The sequence below is a fragment of the Abramis brama genome (assembly GCF_963993115.1).
Source record: "Abramis brama genome assembly, chromosome: 19".
Classification (NCBI taxonomy): Eukaryota; Metazoa; Chordata; class Actinopteri; order Cypriniformes; family Leuciscidae; genus Abramis; species Abramis brama.
In genome coordinates this window covers 22651905-22679317 of record NC_139981.1, presented here as the reverse complement: position 1 = coordinate 22679317, position 27413 = coordinate 22651905, and the positions used below count along the sequence as shown (strand labels likewise).

At 38.4% G+C, this 27413-nt stretch overlaps 1 protein-coding gene across 1 annotated transcript in view; it reads left to right on the top strand.

Moving 5' to 3' along the window:
* The window catches only part of LOC311069578 (zinc finger matrin-type protein 4), a 111004-nt gene that overhangs the window by 12658 nt on the left and 70933 nt on the right, over positions 1-27413 (top strand). Inside the window, 2 exon segments of the mRNA XM_084092823.1 lie at positions 11550-11654; positions 17933-18025. Of these exon segments, the coding sequence (XP_083948949.1) occupies positions 11550-11654; positions 17933-18025 (198 nt within the window).

Below are 27413 nucleotides of genomic sequence, written 5' to 3'. Positions count from 1 at the left end.
ATCAAAAATGTCTTTCTTAGCTGGTGCTAACTGAAAATTCTAGGGGTGTGACGATACACTTAGCTTATGATTCGAGACGATACACGATAATGGGAAAGAGACAAGGATGATATTTAAAAATTTTTTTAAAAATCTTCAATGACAAAATATGACTAGAGGAAGAATAGTCTTTTAATTTGACTGAAAATCACAAAATGCAAAACAATGCAGGTGCATTATTTTGGTAATCAGGTAATCGGTCGCCACAAACTCAACTATCATTATCTTGATATCGCGAGACAGCTTTTCACCTCAATGAGAAATATCGTCACGTTTTAATATCGCGAGATCTCGTAGCATGAGATCTCGTCACACCCCTAGAAAATAAAATGAAAAAGGTAAACATTTGGCCATTTTATGCTATATAAACTATTCTATAATTTATTTTCTTAAAATCACCCATGAAAAGTCTCTGCCAATGAAACTGGCCCAAGGGGTATATGGACAGTGTTATTTGTGTTTCTGTCTGTGGCAGATAAATAACTCACACACTTGACATGGCTTTCGTGCGTGATTGCTATTTTACTGCACAAGAGTGATGGAAACAGGCCGATAGTGTTTTCAGCAATACTGCACATCATTTAATGTCACTGCAAAGGGGAGAACCTCTCTTTCAGATGTTTTAATCAGCAGTGAGTCAACCTGTGGGATGGAATCGGACAGGAAATGTTCCTAATTGCGACAAGAAATACGAAGCAGATGAAGAGATTTCTGACGTTGCTCCTGTTCTCGATGGGGTTGGTGGGGGAAGAGATCGCAAAGGGAGAACGGAGGCCCAGATCTCTTTCGTCTTTTAGCTGATGTATTTTTAATGCTTCCCTCGTGCTGGTGGATGGGCGAAAAAAGAAAAAAAAGTTCTCATCAACTTTGTAGTGTCGCTTTGAAGAGATGTGGCTGTGGGATTCGGTGCCAGTCGTGGGAGCCTGAGGCCTTCAAGCCTGCCAACATTAATTTAATTTATATACATGTCTTTCTACCTTCATATCAGAGTTTTTACCCCATATAGACTGATGGTCTGCTGGGTGGATTTGGGCCACTGTGAAAAAAAAAAGAAAAGATATTTGATACTGTAACCCTTATCCTCACAGTGTGAGTGCTAAAGCATGTAATAGTGCTGATTATCAGATTACATGGAAAGTGTTTAGAATGACTGTCGGTGTGCATCTCTTCACTGCAGCTGACAATCAAATACTCCAATCTATATTAAGCACAAAACCGCACAGCTTCATGATGCTTTGCATCATTTGATACATATAGCAGCACAGTGAGCATTACACTCTACTTTAAAAGAGTATTTGTAATTGCCATTCTAGAGCGTATAAGCACATTTATTTAAAGAAGCCTAATGATATCATGTGGTGGGAAACTACAGCTCATTTACTGTGCCTGCAGATGTCTGCCGTTATTCTATCGTTCAGCTCTGAAGGTCACTCATGAGTCGACCTAAGTAGGCCTGATTCTTTTTCGATATACTTCAGGTCTTTGTATTGATATTTTTGTGCTGTATGATATCATATTTTGCTGTATGAATATCTGAGCATACAATAATATCAAAATACAGAACTCTGCCTTTAAACAAAGCTCCATAGATTCTTTTTTATCAACATTTGAATGTGGGTAAGTTTTAAAGGTGCTCTAAGCAATGTCACATGTTTTTAGGCCGAATTTTTTTTTGTCACATACAGCAAACTTCTCCTCACTATCCGCTAGCTGCCTGTCCCCTGAACACACTGTAAAAAAACGTGGTCTCTGTAGACAGCCCAGGCTAAAAAAACGGCAACAAAAACAAACTGGCCCAACCTGGACCACGAAACATAACAAACAGTGTGCCTGCCAATAACCGACAATAATGATTTGGGGCTGGGGGTTGGGGGGTTAGTGCACGTGCACATGAAGGGGGATGTGGGGAGTGGAGGAGAGAGAAGCATGAAGAGGGAAGTTAGCTAGAGGAGAGATGTCCTAGACAACGACAACGACTAACGTTAGAATTATATTCTTTTGAATTTTGATATGTTGATATGAATTTTGACGTTCCGATGAAGAAATAGCAAAGAAGCGGGGAAAAGGAGAAGGAATGCGCAAAGTCACGAATTTAAATTGGAAAAGCACGGAAGGGAGTGGGAGGGGAAGGGATGAGGAGGAGGGAGGGTCGAGCTAGCCTCCAGTTTTGTTTGACAATACTTCGAACGTCAACAAGAAGTGACGTCACCCAACATCGCTTAGAGCACCTTTAAGCAAAAAGTTGAGAAAATCGTGGTTTTGTCAAAGACTATGTCCAGATGGGATTTAGAAAGATGATCAAAACATAGATTGATCGGGTCCATCAAAGCTTGCACAGTCCTATACCTTTTCCTGGGACACAACTTCCTAATGTAGGCAGTTTTCATTTTTATGCTGTTTGATGTTTTATGATTATGCTATTTTACAAGTGCATAAGCAATCTTCTATCGCTTGTTTCTGCTTCTTTGCCTGTGTTTTGCTTGGAGGATTCTGTACTCTTTCAGAAGATGTGTAATAGCGCCCCTTACCGTATAACAGTGAAAACATGAATTGCTGGGAAATTCTGTCAATGGCGGGGAAGTGTTGTGTCATAAAATACAGAAAATTTTGTCAATGGTGGGGAAAGAGTTTTAAAAAAAGTCAGGAACCACTTTATACAGAGAAAATCACAATACATTGAACCTGAAACATGCGCTAGATGAGTTATATATTCTGCCTTTTTTTTCCTGTAGCAGCATGTAAATTACAAATTTAATTGTACTATAGAAAATTTTGCATTTAAAACGTAATAATATAAAATCTATTTAAGGGCTCCTATAAGTGTGAAATGGACATTTTTCTTGTCTGTTTACTTCCACATCATATTTTAAGATAGTCACTAGTGAAGTGTTTGGGACTGTGTGTTATTTTGGTGCCATCAGCTAAAACTAAAACTCAAATAAAAATGAAATAAATAAACTATAAATAGATTTAAATATTTTTAAAAACCTATTAATTAAAACACACAATTTTTAAAACTGAAACTAAAATTAAACTGAACGTAAACTGAAAATATAAAAATGAAAGCTAATTAAAAATATTAATATAAAACGGATTAAAATAACACTTAATTTGTAACATTTTTTGTATGAACTAAACATTTAAGTAAACACTTCCACAGACTGAATTTTATAGGAAAATTCTACTCAACTGAAATTATAAAACTGAGATCATTTATATACTTATAATATATACTTATACTTATACTTATATATATATTTATTTAATTTTTAATTTTTATTTTTTATAACAAAGCCAAACTCTACACAAATCCAAGGTTAAATATTAAAAACTGACCATAATCGGGTCCCAAACATGACCAGGTGGTTAAAAAGCCAGTTGAGCCACCTGCAGTGAAGATAAATTAAACTCTGTTCTTACTTTGTTAGACCTGCATGCTCTTTTGAAGATCAAATGATCAAGATCAAACGTCCGCTGTGATTAAAGCAAAGCATGAACTTCTGCATCCACAAAGAAAGGGCAGCCCATTTCTCTCCATGTCTTTCTCCCATCATCTATCACTGCCTTTCCCCCCTGTAGAACACCACACTTTATCAAGAAAACAAGTGTGTTAGTCCTCTGTCTGACAGTAGCATGAGGTGAGAGGAAAGTAGCGAGAAAGAGAGAGATGTAGGGGAGGAATATAAAGCTGTTGTTGGTTTCACCACATGGGCTGTGTAAAAAAAACAGAACAACATCAGCATGTCTGTCATGATGGCATGACCTCCACACAGTCGTGGCCAGCTGTCAGGAGAGCAGGAGGCAGATGGGAGAGGGAGGTATGATGAAGAGGAGGAGGACTTTCATGAGTAAACTGCTCTAGACACGTGCACCACATCCCACAGACTAGAACTGGCACGAATAACGCGTCTCTGATGTGTGGTACGTTTACACTTACGCAAGCAAACGTGGATGGAGTCTGGAAAGAAATATCTTGTGGGATGTTTTGTACCTGTGGCTGAGTGATTATGAGATCATGAAATGAATTACAAACATCCATCCATTCATCTCCCTTCAAACACCAAGGCTTTTTTCAATTTTTCTCATTCGCTTTGGCTCGTTTTTCGAAACACTCTTAACATTCTCTAAACTGTAAGTGCAATTGTCACAATTGTTTACTGGAACATCAGAACTCTATGGGTCCTATTTTAACGATCTGAAACGCAAGTATCAAACGCGAAACGTACGTAACTTTGTGGGTGGATCTCGGAAATCTAAAATGGGTTGGTCTGAAGTAGCTGCATTATTCATAGGTGTGGTTTGGGCGTAATGTGAAATAAACCAATCAGAGCATCATCTCACATTCCCTTTTAGAGCAGGCGTGTTTGTTCCATGGCGGATTGCTATTATAACGGCGGATTTGCCAGGCGCACGCCAGGAGCGGTTCACAGCCGAGGAGACCGACGTTCTCGTCAGGGCCGTAAAAGACAGAGAAGTGACATTGTATGGGGATGGGAGAAACCCACCCAAATTAGCTTTGGTTAAACAGGCGTATAATAATTTGGGTAAATGTGTAAGCTAGATTTATGCCTATTTTTTCCACATCTTCATGGACACCACAATGATTTTCCTCATGTGGAATATTATTCCTTGTAATTATGTATAGTTTGCAAAAATGGCAACTGCTGCATCTGTGTGTAGATGAGAGAAGCAAAGTGTATGCACGTTGTGCACACACTACATTATGGCCAAGCATGCGCCCTTAAAATAGCATCTGAACGCGCCACTGAAAACGCGCCACTGACTTTAGACTAGGTTTTTCCTGGTCTGTGGCGGAATTGTTTTCTGGAACTGCAAAACAGCACCAGGGAACGTTTGCACCGGAACACGCCTCCTCTTTTCGCTGAATATATGCGTCGGTGTACAAAGTCAATTGCGCTGGGTGCAAGATAGGGCCCTATGTCTGCAACTTGAAGTAACTCACCCAAAGCATTTATTTCATGCTTCAAAACCTAGTTGTTGTCACGTCTGTTTTTGTTTTAGGTTCACATTGATGTTTCCATGTCTTTTATTTTGTAATTTGTCATAGTCATGTTTCGTGTTTCATGTCATGTGATTCCCTGTTTCCCTCATGTGATCCTGCCATATGGTTCCTTGGTTCATGTGTCACGTAGGGATGGGTATCGTTAAGGTTTTAACGGTATTACTACTCTTACCGATACTCCTTATCAATCCGGTACTTCAACAGTATTCTTATCGGTTCTTTTTGTTATATTAAAGAAAAGGAAAAAAAATAATTTAGAACATAATTAATATTGCTTTATATTTTGAAATGTAAAATAAATATCTATAGCAAAAGAAAAAGCAATGCTTTAACAAAACAAATAAAATGTGTGTTATGCAAAAGGGTGCAGGCTTTTGTGTTTTATATACAGAAGACATAGGACACCAAAAACAAAGTACAAACACATGGTATACAACAACAACAAAAAGTATACAATAAAACAAATATACAAATTATATACCCAGTGCTTTAATTTCAGTAATGTCTACCGACATATCTAATGATACTGTGTATCACACTGAGCTTACATATTTCAACAGTAGGTAAATATTTGCAAATATATGCATCCTGTTTGCTGTTTCAGATTCACCTCAATGGTAAGCAAATCAATATTGCACCCCTGTGAAAGAGATTTTAATTAGAAAATAATGTGACAAAGATTTACATGTACGAAGTTATCATTATTAATATTACAAATCACATTATTTTAATAGCTTGCAGTTGTATCCTACACCTCAGGAAATCTCATAGAGCTCATTCCTTCTGTAAGTAGTGTCCTTGATAGAAAGGCGCAGATAAATGTATTGTATTTTGTGACTGCCTGAACACTTTAAAGTCTCTCTGTGTCATTTTATGAAAATAAGATTTCAAGCATATTAAATTATACTTGCATCGAGGTGCTGTGAGAGATCACTGATGTGTCAAAATAAAATTATTATCGCAGAAAATTAAATTGTGTGAAACCAGTTCAGAGCCTGAATGCACACGGAGGGCTTGTTTTTGGAACTTAGATTGAAAGAAATCTTTAACGAGGCCACAGAGTGAAGCAGAAATTAACGTTATTTTGCCACAAGATCATTTCCTGCCAGGTTCTCTTTTAATCAAGATTCTAACAACTGGTAGAGGAAAGCATCCATGGATGAAAGCAAATGTTCAGTCATACTGTAAGTGTCCCTTAGCTAAACGTTTTACTACTGACAAAATTGGATTAATTTTGTAACTTATTCTGGCTAAGAACTATTAACACAGAAATAGGCTACAGAGTCTGAACCAAATATATAGTGATCAATCACTTTATATTCTTTTTTTATGTCACGTTTAGGGACAGATAAATATGAAATCAGAAAGTAAAAGTGAAATATGCTCAAGGATATCTCATTTAGTTGCTACTGAGTGTATCAAACAACACTCTTTGAGAGAAATCCAATAAGAATGAATTGTGCTGGCTGATAACGTTGTTTATTTGCGCACATTGTCAGCATTGTTTTAGCACCGGATAAACTAAAGGAATTATGCAAATGTAGGTAATGGCGCCTACAAAATTAGTGCTGATCACAATTTGCATGGGATTTTACCTAGCTTGCAGGCAGATTCCTAGTGCTATTGGTTGCAAAGAATGCAACGGACCACTTACTGCAACAGTTCATCATTGTTCCAATGCTGTGATACACACACCTCATTTGGCTCCGTTGCATGCCAAAATGTGCTTGACTACACTGTGTCTGGATATATGTTTAGTTATTATTCTCTTCTCCATCATTTGATGACACACTGCAGTTTTCATTATAATTTGTACATCTCTTTGAAATAAAATTCCTATAGATGCCCAACATATTGGTTCCAAATTGGTTACCTAAATGTAAGAAAAGTGGAAATTAGCATGCACAATTAAATAAAATAAAAAATATTAACAGATATTAGATATTTAATTGTGCATGCTGATATTACCTATTTTTACATTACCTTTGCCATCATCCAACACTCACATAATCTCCAAAAACCATCATTTAGTAACACACTTGAGCAAATCTCAAGATGAATAATCATTTTTCAAGCTGCCTTATAATGCTGTGATGCCTAAATTCTCTTGTAGCATTCTTTAAAATTACTGATTTTAGTTTTTATTTTTATTTTATTTAGACAAAGTACTATAGAATTTAAAGATTTGTCACATCATGAACATAATTAGCACTCGGTATTAGCCAGAATTGTAATGTCATCATGAAATCAATTTTGATATACATTCTTATTTTTTTATGGAATATTGCTGTATTTATTGTAAGTGTGTCACGTACTGGCTTGACTTCATAATCCAGATTCAAGAAGCATGATGCAGATAAACGATGAAATCTCATATAATAAACACCAGGAACAATCACAATCGATTAGGTATGACAAAGTGATTTATCTGTGCACATTATTATTATTATTATTATTTCAATAACTTTCCCTCTCTCCTGCAGTGACATCTTATTTCTTCTTTAATGACGTGTTTACTGGCGCGAGGGCGGGACAAGCTGTCACTCACTTGAGATCACAGCCATAGCAAACAACAATGATCCAATAAATTCCCAGTGGACAAAATAAAGTCCTGCCCTACATTTTTGTCTTGTTTGAGAAGCCGTTTCATTCAGATACTGTATGTCACAATATAGGGAAGAAAAAAACTATCACAACTTCTGTTTCATGCCGACTGTAATATCGGTGCTTCCATAAAATATTTCCAGCCACTTTACTCAGCCATTAGCAATGTTAATTTTGACAGTAAAAAAGCCTTAAGTAGTCTCATTTGCATAGAAATGGCAATAATTAGTTGTAAAAAAAAAAAAATTATGTATAGTGAAATGCTATACCAGCACATATAATAAGTAAGGCTTTTATTTGCACAGGTGACACATTCTCGATTAACTCCATACTATCATTCAAATAATGACAGTCTGTATTAATTCATCAAGAATACTGAAGAGAAGGTCCAGTATGTTCTCAGCTGTCATGATGGCGACAATCTATCTCATTGTGTACTCCATGCTCTGTCAGTGCCTGATTATTTTGGCCTTTATCTGAGATTATTGGGTGCTTTGAGTCATCGATGTGACACATGCTGTCAGGCTGATGTGTACCCATCAGTCCCTGCACTCGAACTGCACCTGAACTCCTTAGCTCTGCATGCAGGCTCTTCAAGAATCAAGATTAGACCACAGTTGAATTCCACAAGTGCAACCTCAACACTAACCTCAGATTGCCGTGTCTCCAACACTGTGAATAATTGATTTTGCACATCAGAATCACCCTCACTCACAGATGGTTGAATTCTCATGACACTTTGCTTTTCAATTATAGATCGAGGTTTTGGTTTGATGGGTGGTTTCCTTGAATATCTTATTCATTCTTGAGAAATCCTGAGCCTACCGTAGTTTTCTTCTGTGATAAATGGTAAATTCCAATGCTTCCTTTGAGTCTCAGGATTTCTCAGAAAAGCACATGTGTAAAACTCTGGTCCTGGAGGGCCACTGTCCTGGAGTGTGTCAGCTCCAAAACACCTGCCTGGAAATCGTTAACCCTGAAAACCTTGATTATTTGGTTCAGGTGTGTTTCATTGGGGTTGGAGTTACAGTTTACTGGATAGTGGCCCTCCAGGAACTGAGTTTGGCTACGTTCACATGGGGCACTTGGTGTTTTAAGCCCCCAACGGCGCCTTCCAGGCAGCGAGGGGATGGGTAGGTTTAAGGTTGAGGGTAGGGTTAGCTGCCTCTAAGGAGCCATTGGGGGCTTAAAACACCATCGAGCTTCACATGGTCAGTCCAAATCCGATTATTTGTGTATCCGATTGGAATCTGATCTAAAATTATTGATGTCTACACTGTGTATCGCAATTGTTCAGATCTCATTTGTGTGTCCATGCAGCTCTTTCATTTTCCGGAATATCTGCATTGGTTTCCATGGCAATGACGTTGCACTGGTAGAAATACGCCAAAAACAAGTTCTGCAACATGGAGGGGTTTGCAATGGAGAGTTGTCGGCTTTTTCCCACGGTGTCGTCTCCGTCAGTTTACAAACATGTCTCCGTTGTCATTTTCTGCTCGTCTGGCACTTTGCAACTACAAAGCCTTGTTTCGGCAGAGACTTTCAGCATGTTTCCTATAACAACGTCTGACGTTTACGTTTTAAGTGGCGTGAGAAAGTCATTTAAACCACGCAAAATCCGATCAGCTTAGTCAGACTGAAACGGATTTCATATGGATGTAGCTTGAAACGGATTTGTAAAAATCGCATTTCATGTGATTTTTTTGCCATTCACACTTACTAAATCTGATCAGATTTCAATCGGATATGCACAAAAATCGGATTTGGACTGATAGTCTGAACGTAGCCTTTGACACCCCTGATGTACCGGAACAATGTGTTGTGAAACATCTTTTCAACCCTCAGTCAAAATATGTTGTTCTTTTCAGTAAAACAGCGGGAGAGAAAAAATTATCCCATGTACACTGTTGGTCACGTTCTGAATGTATGTTTGACCTTGAGAAAGGCAGGTCATTTTACACATTGCATACTGTAGCTCTTCAAAAACAGTAGCCTTTGCCAACGACTGGAAAACATTCACAACTTTTCTCAGCGGAGAGTGAGAAATAGCCTCACTACCTTAGTGCAGTGAATGCAAAACTGCTCATTTCAGCTCTGTTCCCAAGCCTAGTGAGCACATTCCAGTCCAGATGCAAAGGTTTTTCTAAAAAAGTATTTACAAAAAAACACTCAAGCTAAATTCAAAGGCAGCATCAGATATAGCATTCATGGATAAAGCAACTGCAATTAGATTAGTGAAAAAAGTCAAGAGAAATATTATGGGTGTGCCAAATTACAGGAATCAAAAAGACAGAAGATTTATAGCAGATACATTGTAGAACATATTCAGATATTCATAAAAACAAGACAGTCAGAACATGAATACATTTATAAATATGTTTGAATGAGCCACGGGCAAAGATATGCAAAATAGTTTTAAAAACTTTACAAAATGTGTTTTTTTTTTTTTTTTTTGGATTGTCAATGTCAAGGCTCCGTACAAAGCTACTATGTTAACTTGAGATAAAAATTAAATGTTTAACCTAATATTATTATTATAATATATTATTATAAAATATTTATTTTAACATTTACATTTTAACTACAAGTTTGCTTTCTAAAAACTGATTTTTAATAAATACAGATATAAAGTACAGTAAAAATAGAAATACTGTAAAAATAAGACATTTGTACTCGTTATTTGGCTGTGTTAAGCATTTTTGAACTTTTAAGAGAATCACTAGCCATTGTTAACTTTTGAACTAGATTAAAATCAGTAAAATGTTATACATGAGGATCCAAGATGATTAGGAAATGATGTTGCTTTTGAAGACGAGGAAGCTCACAAGGATTTGGAACAGCCTTCTGGGAAAAACAAAAATATCAAAAACTTAAAGGAATAGTTCACTTTAAAATGAAAATTCTGTCATCATATACTCACCCTCATGTTGTTTCAAACCTGTATGAATTTATTTCTTCTGCTGAACAGAAATGAAGATATTTAGAAGAATGTCAGTAACCAGGCAGTTTCTGGGTCCCATTGACTTCCATAGTAGGAAAAAAAATATACTATAGAAGTCAATGGGACCCAGAAACTGTCTGGTTACTGACATTCTTCTAAATATCTTCATTTCTGTTCAGCAGAAGAAAGAAATTCATACAGGTTTAAAACAGCATGAGGGTGAGTATATGATGACAGAATTTTCATTTTAAAGTGAACTATTCCTTTAAACCAGTTTTAGCTGGTCAGCCAACTGGTCTCACAGACTAACCAGGGGTGTGTTTCCCGAAAAAAAGAAAAAAAAAACATCATTAACCATAGTTCCAACGAACATTTGCAAAAAGCATCGCAAAGTTGTGTGGATGGAACAACTGCTCTCGGACCTGTGGTTAGAAGCATAGTTTCTTATTTGCATGACGTGGACTTAATAAACCTTATCTTGAGCAAAATAAGCCAGCTGACATTCAGTAGAATCTATATCTTTTATTTCAAATATATACAAATGTAATTTTAAAGCAATTTAAAGCACCGTTTTTGAACAGTTTGCGCATACATGCTCTAGCCCGTAAGAATAAGCCTATGATTGAATCCGCAAAATAACTGAGAAAAATGGATTTGGGAAACAGTCGTGACTAGTTGATTTCTTCAGTGATGCATCGTACTATGGTAGTTAAGCAGTTACATTGTTATATGCTAAATACACCCCAGATAACCAGTGGCCAAAAACCCTTTAGAACCAACAAATCTTTGACTTGCCTGACTAGGTAGGAGCAATATGATTTTTAAGCATTTTCTTTCCAGCAGTGAGAGCTATAATGCCTTTATTTCAACTACACCACTGTACACATATCCATGAAATGAGTTCTGTGAGTTTCACAGCACTTTGTGTGTGTATTTGTTCAGATGAAGTCTGCCGGAGCTGGTGATGAAGGACTCTTCACCGAGAGCTACTGTAACATCTGCAACGCTCAGTTGATCTCTGAGTCCCAGCGTGTGGCACACTATGAGGTAATCACTCACACACACACACACACACACACACACACACACACACACACACACATTACGTTAAAAGCAGGCCTCATCAATTGATCATCAGGGATGTAATAATCATTTGTAACCTAAATGCTTCTCTCATGTATCTTTCAGTCGCTGCTTTTAAAGTTGTAATGCTGTGCACCTTTCCTCAGGCCCACAACCCCTTCATAAGTAACCCAATGATTGACCATTAAATAATCATCCTCCTGCATTATTTATATCTCTCACACACGGTTCCTGAGACCACAGAGTACGCAATCACTAGATTAACGAGCGCGCTAATGAGGACAAACTCCTTCGCACAAAATCAGTGTAGCTGAGGGAACGTGTCTGTTCAACAGGATCGTTTGGCCAGATTGGTTTACGAAGAGAAGCCAGCAAGATATATTCAGCTTTACGGTAACACTTCAGCTCTTCTGTCACTGATCCCTGCGATTACTCGTCTTGAGTAAACGCTCTCAGATGTCACAGCGTGAGGGTGATGTCCTCAATTACGTGTGAAAGAAGGCTGGATTTAATTTACTTTAATATACATTACATTACATTACATACAGTATTAGCCCTAAAAATGACTTAAATGGGTGATTTTTGGCCAGTCAGTGAAACTGTTATTTCAACCAGCTGTTGCCAAGTAGATTGAAATGATTCATCCAAGAATTTAGTTAAAAATAACCAAGAAATGTTTTCCACTATGCTAAGTCAAGAAAAAAAAATGTTTAAATGAGCCATGGTTAAAGCTGTGCAAAACAGCTAAATTTTAAAGTTTCATTTTATACTAATGTAGCCAAGGAAAATTTGAAAGAAAGAAAAAAACTTTCTACATTTTAACTTGATATTAATTAAATGTTTAACCCAATATATATTTTTTAACATATATTGAATAAGATATATAATTTGCTTTCATTTTTTTTATTGATTAGCATTTTAATACATGAAAAAATGGCATGTTGTGAGATGTTTTAGACCAAATTGTCCAATTTTAACTAAACATTTGATTGAATCTTCTTGTTTTTTAATGAAACGAAGGTCCGTAGTGATCTCAATAGTAGAGATGGGAATCCAAATAAATTTTCTGATTCACTTAAAATAAAAGATTCACAAGACTCATTAATTTAGGAATCAATTCAGTAGCGTGAAACTAGCCACATCTTTTGGGAAACTTAATGGGCAAATAATAATGCATTAAAATAACCAATATTCACAATGTTGGTTGGTTCATTATTATTTTTTAAAATAATGTTAAAAATAAAAGCATTATCTGATATATCCCCCAGCCCTAAACCTCAGATACACAACAGTTTCTCCAGTATCCAGTAAGACTGCTGTGTCCTAAAAGAAATTCCAAGTGGATGAACTTGTCACTATGACCAGTTCATTCCAGTCCCTGAATCAGCTGCCCATTTCCCTGGAGAGGCCAGGAGAAGGAAAGGGAGAGAATGAGAGAAAAACAGAGAGACAGATAGAGATGTTCTATGTGATAACATGAGTTCACCGCACCACAGCACACATTAGAGCCATTCCCTTGGGACAAAGCAACACCAAACTCTCTCCACCTGTCAGAGCAACTTTAATGGACTTTTGGATATCTCGGAGCCTTTTCCTCTTTCAATTTCTCATGCTGTGTGTGAGTGTGTGTGCGCATGGCTGATAATCTGATGGATAGCTAACGGACATAGACTAAAAGCTTGGGTTTAATGTCTGGAGAGAAACCTTGTTACCTGTCAGCTGCCCTTTACAATCTGGACTGGACGCTTCTGTCTCCTCTACCACTGCATTGTTTGTCCTGTCCATTTCTTCATTCTGCTTTCCTTTTCCTCGCTGTTTATTTCATTTTCCACCTGCAAAACAAAAACATACTGCATACTGTATCACACATGGCATTTATAGGTGTACCGGTTGCACTTTATTTTGAAGTATGTGCACTTATATGTACTTGCAGTGTACTTACCTAAGAAAGTATTGAGTAATATAAGGTAACCATGGGTTAAGGTTAGGTTTAGAGGTAGGTTCAGGGTTAGTGCCTAGTTATACCCAGTTATTGCAATTACTATAATAAGTACATAGCTGTATGCACATGGGGAACAGGACTGTAAAATAAAGTGCCATCGGTGTACCATATGACCAAAATTATATTAAAAAGCAGCTAGAAGATTGATTGGCGATACAGAACTTAATCATATATTCATGACAGTAAATATTCATAATCAAGACATGTTTTCAAGACATGTTTTACAAACTGCTTTCCACGAAATAATGTCAATAAATATGTATTTAGTCATTTAATTTGCCCTTATAACAATACATAAAATCAGTTTTTATCTATGCATTCTTTTTCACAAGCCATTTTAATATATGAAAAGATATAGAATATATTCAGATATTCATAACAACTTTACATTACTAAAAACAAGACACAGTAATACAGTAATACATTATAAATATGTTTGAATGATCCATTGTCAAAGATGTGCAAAATAGCAGATCTTTGTTTTATACTAATGTGTCCATTGAAAATTGGATAGGGAAAAAAAAGACGTTACTAAATAGGATTTTTATATCCTCTTTATATATATATATATATATATATATATATACACACACACAAGGTAAATATTCTTCAGATACAATTTTAATAATTTGCTTTGGCATCAGTACAATGACAATATAGATGTAATATTATTTTGTCCCATCACAGAGTATATTGGATTTTCATACATGGAATTACATTGAATTATATACAGCATACAGGATCATTAAAAATAAGTGCCATTTTAAACGGCATAGTAAATTCTGAACCACTTTCAGACACTTATTTTTTTTTTTATTGCCAAATGTACATTCTGTACAATCATACTGCTCATGCACTACTGGCATGCATATTCAATATTTTTAATAGCTGTGTCATTTACCCTGTCTCCTCTTAAACCCTCAAATCAAATCTCTCCCAGACTAATGCTCCCTCAGTGTCTGGTCTTTATCAACGGCTCCTTTCATTCCCTCTTAGCACTGAGCTCTTCACTGGACCAGTGTAATCCAGTCTAACTGCTTCGGAGACAACAGAGTCAGTCTCTCTCTCTCTCTCTCTCTCTCTCTCTCTCTCTCTCTCTCTCTCTCTCTAACTCACTCACACTCCTTCCACACACTCTCATTTGGGCTGGCCAATATATACTGTGGAATGGTAAAAATGTGTCCACCAGTAGAAATCTTGCTACAGTATGATTTATACAGTGACAGATATATTTGCAGAGATTTAATATTTTAGCTGGTGCTTTAAAGGGGGATACATTTCGAGACTAACATTCTGAGAGGGATTTAGTGTTCTGACAGACTGTCAAGCACAGTAAAACCTTCCTGAGAAGTTTCATCTTTAAATTCATTCCCTACTGTTAAGCATGTCTACTTCTGTGACAAATTCAATGACAAATTTCAAACAATGTTTTGGTTTGGGAGTGCTGAAAATGTAAGGGTTTGTTTTCTTCATTTATTATTTTCTTTTTAATTAACATCTAATCACATTGTTCTGTGATTTGTGTGTCCTCACAAGCCTAATAACATTCTGTAGATGCCAATGTTTTTTAATACCCAACGGTTCATTGCAGTTCATTTGATGAAAGATTTTCTAAATGATTAAATCATGTTTTAGATTAAACTACGCATTCCTTACAGATTGAAGGACAGTTTTAATTTTATTTACAGTTCATACAAATATTAATTCAAATGAAGAGCTTCAGAAAACCATTTTATACTAATTAAAATGTTGAACTATTATACTAATCATTCAAATAACTCGCTGACTACTCAATTTTGATATGTAGTTTCAAATTGTTGTAAAAAGGGTTAACCAACCATATAGATCAACTAGAAATAATGTAAAACCAGCTATCCCTTTTTGCCAGTGTTGTTATTGTTGCTAAAACTAAAACTGCTAAAAAATAAAAATCGTTAACTGAAATAAAGCTGAAATTATAAAAATAAATGTTAGATGAAAAGCTTTAAAAAAAACGCAAATAATTTGAATAAAACAATTTTAAGTTGCAGTACTAAAATTGAAACTGAATTTAACTGTAAAACTGAAACTAAAATACAAATTAAAGCTAAATAAAACATAAATTACAAATGCACATCAAAATGTATAAAATTGAAACTTACATTTAAATAAACACTGAAAATATAAAAACTCTTCAGTACTCTTGCTCAGCGTTTTCATCCAAGCCATTTCCTGATCCAGCAGAACTCACCTGCAGTCTGTTCTTAATCAAAACTTATATTAATCACTTGCTTAATACCCACAGATGCTCACAAAGTCCCGTTTTTAATATCAGACAAATTGCATATTGCATTACAAATTCAAGCTATTCATCTTAAACCCCAGAGCATTAACAATTTGTCCAGGCTTTATTGCTTATCTAGGCAAATGCGGCTACGCTCCAAAACCTAGTGAGCTGCCTTGCTGAGTACTGCCTATATATACAGCTACCTGGAACGGAACCTTGTAAGTGTTTCTACATACACAGCAACACCAAACAGACACATGAAGCAAAGATGAGATTTGGCTCACAAATGATTTAAAACTAAGTTTGCCATATTTATTACTAAACTAAATGTGCAATAATCAAATAAGAATAATAAACACATAGACCACAAACATATAGTGTCATTTCAATTAGAGAGGGGTCACAGTGCTAGACCAGACAGTTAGTGAGGTTGAGTAGTTCACTCTTTTAGAAATAGTTTTTCTTTGAAATTCTTCCACTTTAAAACACTGCTGCTTTAACCACATACATTCAGCAACTCTATAAGACCTATTAATTGACTTGTGGAAATGTAATATATATATATATATATAATGTTGCTGCTTACTGTTTGGAACAGCCTTTACGTCAGGAGTGTGCCTGTGATGCCTTAAAATGCTATATAGTTAGCTCAGGTTTTGGAACAAAATCGCTTTCGTTTACCTGTTCTGTTTACCTGTTCAAATTTTAAAAAACTAAACTAAAAGTGCTTGAGGAGCAAATCTCTGTAATTGACTGTGTAAATATGTTCTTGAATCGTGATCTTAAAGAGCCAAAACTGAAATGTCACACTGCAAGCCTTTCATTTTTCGATTACATTTTAAAGCAGTATTTTGAAATATGTCCTCCCTCACTGAGCTCAGGAAACGGCTCTACATAACTGTGTGAAGTGGAGCATTTTGACGCAGGCCAACTTCAAATTGAAGAGCAGATGTAAGTTTTATATTAAAAAGAGAATATGGAAAAAATGTGAGTCTTGTCATCATGATACACTTTACATCTCATATTCACTCATATGGCCAGATCTCATATTATTATCTAATATAGGGTTCATTCAGGGCAGGTGTAAAACTGTTACCTGAGATACTAGATGTGCATGAAAAACAAACAGTCAGTCATAGACTTAAATGTTCATAGCCGGGACATTACTGAATCTTATAGCAGGTAGCCTACGGTAGGTGTTTTTTTTGTTTTTTTTTAAAGAAGGTCATTGGGGCTTTGCTCTCTTGGCCCACCTTGTCTATTTGATATGTGCGTGGCTGTAAATGTTTTGAAAGCTAAGCAGTCACATGCATTTTTCAAAGTTGAAGCGCCTTTGGTGTCCTCAGATCCCTATGAAATAATAAAAATGTTTGGGTGGAGTAACAGAAGACAGCAGTTAATATTCAATGCAGATAAGAAATAAGAAAACATATAGGTACATACACATCCATATACAATTTTTAGTTAAAAATAAGGATAACAAACCTACTGTACAAAACCTAAAAGTTGATAAAAACCTAAGGCTGAAAAGTTTGAATGGAGTTATATGTGAAACTAGAATTTTTGAAAAACCAATACAATGCATCTTTACAAGCACTGCAAACTCTTTTATAAAATCCATTTGACAGTTGAGGGAATACTGCAACAAGAAACCTCAAAAGTTCTGCACAAAAAAAGACTCAAAGTTTATTTTGAATACTTTCAGTAAAGTCAGCATGCATCTAAATTATTAAAGCAGTTGATGCTAGTTTCTCTAAAAGCAAAATTATGTTATGTTATTAATTACTTGTCTATTGATTGCCCAATATAGTTCAATAATGCAAATTGGATGCTCAGTCATGTATTGCAGAAATGGATATTTCCTGGGTGTCTGTCATTTCTTTACATTCATGTTAATTAAAGTGAGAACACTTTGATCTCTGTTATGCTAACTTAACTCACTTTTTCTGTCTCTTTCTCTCTTTCACATAACAGAGCAAGAAACATGCCAATAAAGTGCGTCTGTTCTACATGCTCCACCCAGAAGATGGAGGACCACCATCCAAAAGACTGAGACCAGACAATCCGGTATTTTCTTAAGCTTTTAAAATAAAACTTCATTTTAGATTATATACAGTACTTCCTATCTCTTTCTCTCTTTATGGACATTATCTGTACAAACTTAATGTTATTTAAATGCATTAGATTAAAAAAAAAAATCAAGCCAATTGGCATCTGAAAATGATCTATTGTTTTAAAACCTAAAAACAAACAAACATATGTTTGTGAAATGTTTTGCTTGAAAAGTATGCTTGTGCTAATGCTCTTTAAAATAAATGCCTCTTTAAAATAATCATATTTGAACTACATACATATATAATGTATGTTCCCAAACAGCTTTTGGGGCTTCTTTCTCTCTTTATTTATTAGTCTGAGGAGGAAGGAGCGGGGGTCAATATTACAATGTCAATATTACATACTGCACCTTTAAACCTATCTGTCAGACATTTAAGTTCACATTTACCTTTTCCCTGGTGATATTCTATATATGGAAATCATTTATAAATAGCAATGAGATGAAATGGAAAACAAATAGAGATTTACTGTATATTGACTGGCTGTCAATTGTTTCTGTTGAGAAAAATACCCCAATAATCTCACCCTCCTCTCAAAAATGTTTCAGTTTCTGCTCAGATTTGCCAAGATAGAAAAGTCTGCAATCAAAAGTCTGAGATCTCAAAATTAACTAAACTATTTCTCATCAAATTATCCGAGCTATGCTATTAATTTTTCACATTCATTTTATACTCTTACTATACATTTAGTTTAATGTCTTTACATACTGTAAATCTCAACTATTTTGAATAATCTATTTTACTTGTTTATAAACCCCAGGAGCCATTTTTGTTTGCAGTGAAATGCTAAATGAGGGCAGTGGAGATTACAGACACTGAGCTTTGAGTTTTCTGTTGTTTTCACTCCTTAGAGACAGAATGTTAATGTTCATTTTCCCCAAAAGGTAAATGACTGGCACAGCAGTCATCTAATGTCTTCATGGACTCTGAATTAAGCCATGATTAACACTGAAGCAGATAGATGTCTTGAAGAGGCTATTAACCACTAAATGAAGAGTTTTAGGGCTTTTTATTATTTTCTGACAGCTCTTAAAATACAATAATGATCCCTATGCTGATTGATGATTTGACACACTGGGCCCTATTTTAACGATCTAAGTGTATGGTCTAAAGCGCAGGACACAAGTTCACTTAGTCCGAATCCACTTTTGCTAGTTTAACGATGGGAAAAATGGTCGGCGCGCCAGGCGCATGGTCTAAAAGGGTTGTCCCTATTCTCTTCATGAGTAATGGGTGTGTAATGGGTGTGTTTTGGGATTTACGTGCGTTAAACCAATCAGAGTCTCATCTCCCATTCTCATCTCCCTTTAAATGGCAGTTGCGCTCGCGCCATGGCAGATTCGCTATGTACATGACGGAATTTGATAGTGGAAAGACCGAACGTGCAAACGGAACTGCTCGTGCGCGAGGTAACAGTGCGCAAGCAGACTATCTACAGGACAAGCCGGATTTCACCATATATTTATGTACACAATAATAATCTTTTACATTGTAATCCTTTTATTTTAAATATTTGGCATGTTTGTGTGCTGCTGTGCGTCCCTGTGTTTAATAAGCAGTGTACGCGCGTTGTGGACCCGCCTATAGGCGCACATTACTAACGCGCTTTTTAAATAACAATAAAAAAAATATTGCGCCATTGACTGTAGACCAGGTTTCAGTTGGTCAATGGCGCAGTCTATTTCTGTTGCCTCAAAATAGCAACGTGCCAACAATGCGCCTGAACACACCTCGTTTTCAGACCAGCACGCCCATGGGCGCACAAATGGGCGCAAATGCATTTTTTAAACAAAGTGGCTCAGGACGTTAAAATGATAACTGCGTCGGACTGAAACTAGCAAAAAACACTTGCATTGCGCTTGGCGCTGCATTGTGCCGGGTGTAAGATAGGACCCACTGACTCTTACAGATTGTTTTGACTTGTTTGGAAGTGCTTGGAATTGCTTTCAGAAGGGTCTCTGAGGGGTGGAGATGTTAGTTTATAACTTTATGAAACATTCAGCATTGAGAGAAACCTAAACTCTCAGCTACCATTTTTGTTTGAATCATGGTCTGTGCTCATATACAGAGCTCATTAGTGTGGTTGTTTATGAATAATTATTCTTGGACCAGACAGAGCTTTGCCATGACACTTTCAGCCCTCTGTTTGAGAGCTGACAGGCCACAAATCAAAACCGAACACAGCTGAAGAAAGTAGAAACACTAAAGAAACTGATTCCGGACACCATCACTAAAATAAACTTTCACCATTTTTTTGGTCTACTCCACACATCTTTACAAGTCAATGCAGATTCCTGTCAATAATAGATGGATTGAAGCAGATCTTTCTCACATTTGCTCGTCTATCAGTCTGGAATCAGTCAGAGACAATATGTGCCCTGTCAATGGCGTCTCACACAGGAGAGAAAAAAATATAAAATATATATCCTTCTTGACCACTGTCTCGACAGCAGTGCCAAAAAGTCTGGAAGGCGGCACCAGGGCATCAAAATGTAAGCTTTCTCCTTCTCCTTGAGCCCCGAAAGGTTAAGCCATAGATGCCTCTCCATGGCGACCATAGCAGCAATCAAGCAGCCCATGGCACAGGCCGCCTTCTTGGTAGCACGGAGGTCTGTCGCACGGCAGAGCTCCAGGATTGGAGATAATTCGTTCCCCAGATTGAAAAGGTGTTATTGAGGACAGCAGGAGATGCTCACCCTGTGGTCTGTGTGGATCCTAATGCCCCAGTATAGTGACAGGGACACTATACTGTAACAAGCACCGTCATTAAAATCATCTCTCTGTGGTCATTAAAAATCCCATGACACTTCTCGTAAAAGAGTAGGGGTGTAACCCCAGTGGCCTGGCAACATTCCCTCCATTGGCCCTTATCAATCATGGCCTCCTAATAATCCCCATCAACTGAATTGGCTCTGTCACTTTCTCTCCTCTCCATCTATAGCTGGTGTGTGGTGTGCTTACTGGTGCCTTTGTACTGTGGCTGCTGTCGCATCATCCAAGTGGAGGCTGCACACTGGTGGTGGTTAAGGAGAGACCCCTGACATGATTTTAAAAAGCTTTGGGTGTAGAGTAGTGCATAGGAAATGCGCTATATAAATACCTCATTCATTCAGATCGAGATCCTTTAATAAATCGGCCTGGTAGGCTTGCAACATCGACATAGTGTGCAAAGCCCCACCAGCCTGACACACCACCACATAAGCTTTGCCAACAAGCCTAGATGTAGTCTAACACAGCTTCAATGGCAATGCTGGAGCCTTCCATGAAGATGCCATACCAGGAGAGAATATTTAATCTGGGGCATCCTTATATACCCGTTTTCAGCCAGCCCCTTCATGGTTGCAGAAGGGGCTTGAACACGAGCCGAGTATGGCTTCTCTCATGACTTGACCATTTCATTGTGGAGATCGGGGAGAAATGGAAGGCTCACTCTAGTAAGACACTTACGACCCACAAGGAATCACACCTGGGGCAGATTCTCATTTTCCGCCGACCAATCTAACTTTAGTTTGGCCGTGTTGCTGGTCATAACGTCAACCAGCTCCTCATATGTTGGGGTAAGGGAGGAGACGGGCTCACTCAGCGTATTTCCTCCCAACTCCCATCATATCTGGTTCCACCGAACTAGATCGGACCAACAACAAGCTCTCTACCAGATCGGAAGAAGCCTCAGAGCGAGGTGGGAGCTGGGAGCCTCAAGTGATGACCGAGCATGTTCCGCTCCTAAACAGACAGCTCATGTGTATCATCTGGTGTTATAAATCTTTCATACAAACAAACAACTTCCTGAAGACAAAGAAGCTGATGACGTTCTCTCTAAGCGCCCTTATATACCCTGCTGGCGCACCTGTTATGTCACCTGACGGCGGTAGCCGATCAAAATTGGTGTGTATCACACGTGCTTCAGATCATAGCGTCAACTCCATGACTCAGCGACTTTATATCTTCCAAATGGTGACATTTATTTCTAATTTTAAACTTTGCCTCACAATTACCTTTTTTATTTTTTTTCACTTGGGTGACAACAGGCTCCCATAACAGAGACATTCCAGCGTGTAAAAGCAGAGCCACCCCTGATAATAACACTCAGTCTCATTTTCAGTTACCTCTTAAAACTTGCCTTGTTTTCCAGATTCGTTGACTTCATCAGAAGGAAGTGAGTTGCACTGAGGCTGTGGAAAGAGTGTTTGATTTTCCTTTTTAAAAGTGTCAAGCAGAAGTACACAGATGCGCAGGAGAATAACAAAAGAGGAAAGTAGGTCGGTAAGGTGCTCGGAGATATTTAAAAAGAAATCTTTCTTTGCTTTAGTGTCTCTCCGTCAGGTAGTTAAAGCATGTTTCTTCTCTGTGTGTGTGTGTGTGTGTGTGTGTTTGTTTGTTTGTTTTTTTGTCTCCTTCTCTAGTGTCCTCCATTTTTCTAAATCTATATTTTTGTATTCTGTTTTTAACAGGCAGAATTAATGTGCTTCTGTGACTTTCCTCCTTCGGGCTCTTATTTTTAGCTTGTTTTCACACCCTTTCCAACGTAACAACAGAGGAATGAGAGAGTGGAGGAGAGAGATAAACAGACTCCTAATTAAATGCTCTTTGTTAACAACAGAACAGGACCTGACACTGCCAGAGCGTCACACACACACACACACACACACACATGCTCACACATATTCACAACTTCACACACCACCACCTTCACTCACACATGCTCACAACCTCACTTTGCTTTTGTTATCAAACCTAAAATAGGTCATATGTAAATGCATTCAGACAATGTGTAGGTGACGTTATTGGCAAGGAAGAAAAAGGCATGTTTGAATGAAAACCTGAGAGTAAATATGAAATAGACTTGCATTCGTTTTCTGCAGCAAATTCTATCAGAAATTTTGTGTCTATTGGTCTTTCTCACCTGGGTTGGTTGGTTGGTTTATTTTAGGTGTTGCTGACTGCTTCAATTTTCCCAGTGTTATTTATTGGATTACATGAGGACGAATGTTTCCCCTGGTTCTGGGATCATAATCATCATAGCAATCCCTATGCACAGGCCCTGTGGATCTAAAAACCACTGAACACATCCCTGAAAATCAAATTATCACCGAAAAGTAGGAGGAAACAAACTGACAAAGCCAACTAAAATCTCAAATTCAAACAATTTCCATCCCTGCTGGGAACCACTGCAACCCTGATGGGTTTTAAAATTGTTTCGTTTTATTTTTATTCTCTTTATGGTTTTGAATGACATATACTGTACTGTTAGGGCCAGGTGATATAACTAAAATAATGACAGTATATCCTGATAATTTTCAGCCTACAATTGTCTATGGAATGGTTTAAAAGAGTGATTTTGTTTAACTCAAATGAACATTTATTTCAAACAAACAGCTCAAACTCTAAAACTTTTCTCAGTGTGCTGACTTTGTATGACAGTATGGAAAATAGATAATTTTTATATTTGATAAAGATTGAGTTTAACAGTGTTATTAAATGATTAGTGTTTTTAAAGATTAACTTTGAGGGCAAAGGTAAATATCCACTGATATAATCTACTGTTCAAAAAATTTGGTGTCAGTAAGACTCTTTTTTTGTCAAAAAATCTAAGAAGTCTTATCCTCACCAAGCCAGCATTTATTTTATCACAAAGTACAGTAAAACAGCAATATTGTGAAATATGAATACAATTTATCATTCCTGTCATGGCAAATCAGCATTATTACTCCAGTCTCTAGTGTCATATGATCCTTCAGAAATCATTCTAATATTCTGATTTGGTTCTCATGAAACAGTTCTTATATTATCAATGTTGAAAATAGTTGTTCTGCTTAATATTTTTTGGAATCTTTGATAAAAAAAAAATTATTTGAAATAATGTATTTATTGTCAACTTTGGTCAATTGTCCTTACTGAATAAAATTATTAATTGCTTTAAAAAAAAACGTATTGATCTCATATTTTTGAACGGTGGTGTATTCAATCTCGATAGCAATACATTTAGCTAAAAAAATCTCCCTAACAATAGCTATGACTGTGCAAAATTATCAGAGAGTTTTACACCGTGTGGAGTGCCTGTGCTTCCAAAATAAACTGAAATGAGTTGCATGCACTGCACAGAAATCACATGAACCACTAAAGCACACGTCGTAATAGATGCACACACTCGCATACAATGATGAGCGCATGCCTGAGCTGTGTCAGTGAACTGCAAACAGCCTGTTTTACATGAGCAGAGCAGCGATTCGATGGGAAAACACGTCTGTGAGTGGAGAGAAAGCTACACACTCACCTCTCCTGCAAACAGCAGTCAGAACACACACATCTACTGGCCAGCTCGCTGGAATCAGGTCACAGGCTCAGGGAAACAGAACTAGGCCATGAAGTTTGAACTTATTTGTCCGTTTCCTTTCAGCAGGGAGGTGACAGAGAACACTCTGGTCCTCTAACACACACACACACACACACACACACACACACACACATACACACATCACCACAGCTCTGAGATGACCACTCTGGTCCAGACGTGTAAAAGAGAGTCTGCTCTTGTGTGCAGTGAGAACAGGTTCACATTTCACTCTAATGTGCCAGTTTGCACTACTTTATGGCGTAACATGACAGAGCATTCAGGCATTGAACAATTCAGGAGAACTGTAAGAATAATACTTAGGTAAAATGAACATCTTGATAGATAGAGGTGTCATGTAAGCATAATAGCTTAGAGGCCCTGCTGGTGTGAGCATGAGTAGATACCAATCAACAGGTAGAGAATCTGCTAGTGTCTACTATGGTATAAGTGGGCACATTATTTACACGTGAGAGCAAAAAAAAAAAAAAAAAACTACAAATACTTTTGTACAATGCTTTGGCATAATACAATATTTGGATTTTTTTTTTTTTTGTCCATTAAGTTCCAAATCCTTGCTAGAAAATCCAGTTTAAGCTCTGTTTTGGAACATACACCTGGCTTTCAGCTGGTCCAAGCTGGACTACCATGTTCCACGATCCATCTGAAGCTGGCTTGATCATCTGGATGCTGGTTTGTTCCCTTTCAGTCAGTCACTATACAAGTTACGTCAGTGAATGACGAAATGGGGGTTTCGCTTAGAAGCCTATCACCTTCGAGTTCTACAAAACGAGCCAATGGCAAAACAATGTCATGGGTCTGCGGAATTTGCATAGCGCAACTCCGCAGTAAAAAGGACCTGCGCGGCAATCTCGCATTATGTTTTTGCTTCGGAGCCAAGAACATTATTCACTCCTCTGCAAGCTTTTCTGAGTTCTTCACTTACGAGACGAGCGACTCTTCAGTGCTGTTGGTGTTACGGCGCGTTCCAGCGAGATCACATTACATGCTGCTGGTCTGTGCAGTGATCTGCCAACAGTGTGTGTGTTGAAGCGCCCAGGGAGTTTTTTCCTCTCTAAAAGAGCTGCACGTGGCACGTCTTTTTAAAGATGTCTCGTCCGTGTATTTCTGGGTGCGGTAGACAGGTATTGTCTTTTGATGGGTGCGATTGCTGCCTGGCGTGTTTGGGCTTAAAACATGCTCAGGCAGGGTTTGCGGATGCGTCATGTTCTCATTGCGGGAACATGACCATCGCAATGTTGTGATCAAGACTTGATGACCTCCGAAGAAGTAGAGTCCCCTCTGCCACATCCCAATCTATCCCCTCTGCGAGAGGGGATACTTTGGCCGGTGGCCAGGGTGATCTGAGGGTCACAGTGTGGGACAAAGCTCTGACGATTCACACCCCCCTCTGGCACATTGCAACCAGTGAGGCTGCCGGATGAGGTTGCCGTTTCATTCGGCGCTCCAGAGGACGATACCATGTCTATCACCGCATCACAAGGTGGGTTAGAGTCTTCTGGTGATGAAGACTCAGCTGTGCTACCTCCTTCGGGTGTGCCAGCATTGCCCGAGTCTGATCCGGAATTGACTGCCATACTTTCCCGGGCAGCGGTGAGCATCGGGATTGAGTGGAATCCTCCACCCTATCCCAAGCGCTGGCAGCTGGATGACACCCGTCAGTACCCGCCCCCAATACCTTTCTTCCCGGAGGTGCATGAAGAGGTCATGAGGTCCTTGAAGTCTCCTTTGACTTCCCGTGATCGTTCAGCAATCTCTTCCGCCTTCTCTACCCTCGACGGGGCAGTGGCTAAAGGGTACACTGGGGACCTGCAGGCATTTTCGGTTGACCAAGCGTGCCTAGAATTCGGGCCGGCTAACTCTCACGTGATCTTGAGACCCCGGCCTGGATACGTGCCCAAGGTTCTGACTACTCCTTTCAGGGAACAGGTGTTGAACCTGCAAGTGCTGCCCTCGGAGGAGGCAGACCCAGCCTTGGCACTGCTCTGTCCAGTACGTGCCCTCCGTGCTTACATAGACAGAACGCAGTGTTTCAGGACCTCAGACCAGCTCTTTGTCTGTTTTGGTGGGAAGCTGAAGGGAAAGGCTCTCTCCAAGCAAAGGTTGTCTCACTGGATAGTGGACGCCATTATCTTGGCTTACCAGACGCAGGGTCGACCATGCCCCCTAGGGTTGAAGGCACACTTCACCCGGAGTGTGGCTTCCTCCTGAGCTTTAGCACATGGCGCCTCGCTAACAGACATCTGTAGAGCTGCAGGCTGGGCGACACCCAACACTTTTGCAAGATTCTATAATTCTAGAGCCAGTGTCCTCAGTTTGGATCATGTACTCGCTTCCACTAGCCAGTAAGTAGGACCTGCTCGGTGTCATCGCTTGCTGCGTCATTCCACTCCACAGACTGGATACATGCGCTATTTCACTCAGATGAGTTCTCCTTAGACCCTGAGTTCCTCCTGCACTGTCGATGCCGTCACCAGAGTGCATGCCCGGTTGATCAGCACTCCTGATTGGCTAGGTGCTTCCATGTACATGGTTCCCTGCTTGGGCAACCCCCACATGTGTATTTCCACGTTAAGTCTCCACTGAGCACGTGTCTTTCTCTCGGCAAGACCTCTTGCCATCTCGAGGTTGAAACATTCCACCCTGCGGGCTGGATACCTCTGAGTTTTTCCATATGCATTCCGTACTTCCGTGTTACATATTCCACCTGGGATATGCTACCCAGTGTACATTGGTATTCTTGCGTTAAGCCTAGCCCTTCGTCCATGCTAGTCTCACGACAGGGAGCTCAGACTTGCGCAGGGCACTGGTAGACAGCCGCTGTGGTGTGATTGAATTGGGACCCCCATTTTGTCATTCACTGACGTAACTCATAGTGACTGACTGAAAGGGAACGTCTCAGTTACGTATGTAACCCTTGTTACATACGTAACTGAGACGTTATGCCGCTGTACCGCTGGAACAGCCGGGAGTTCAGTCTCGGCTCCTC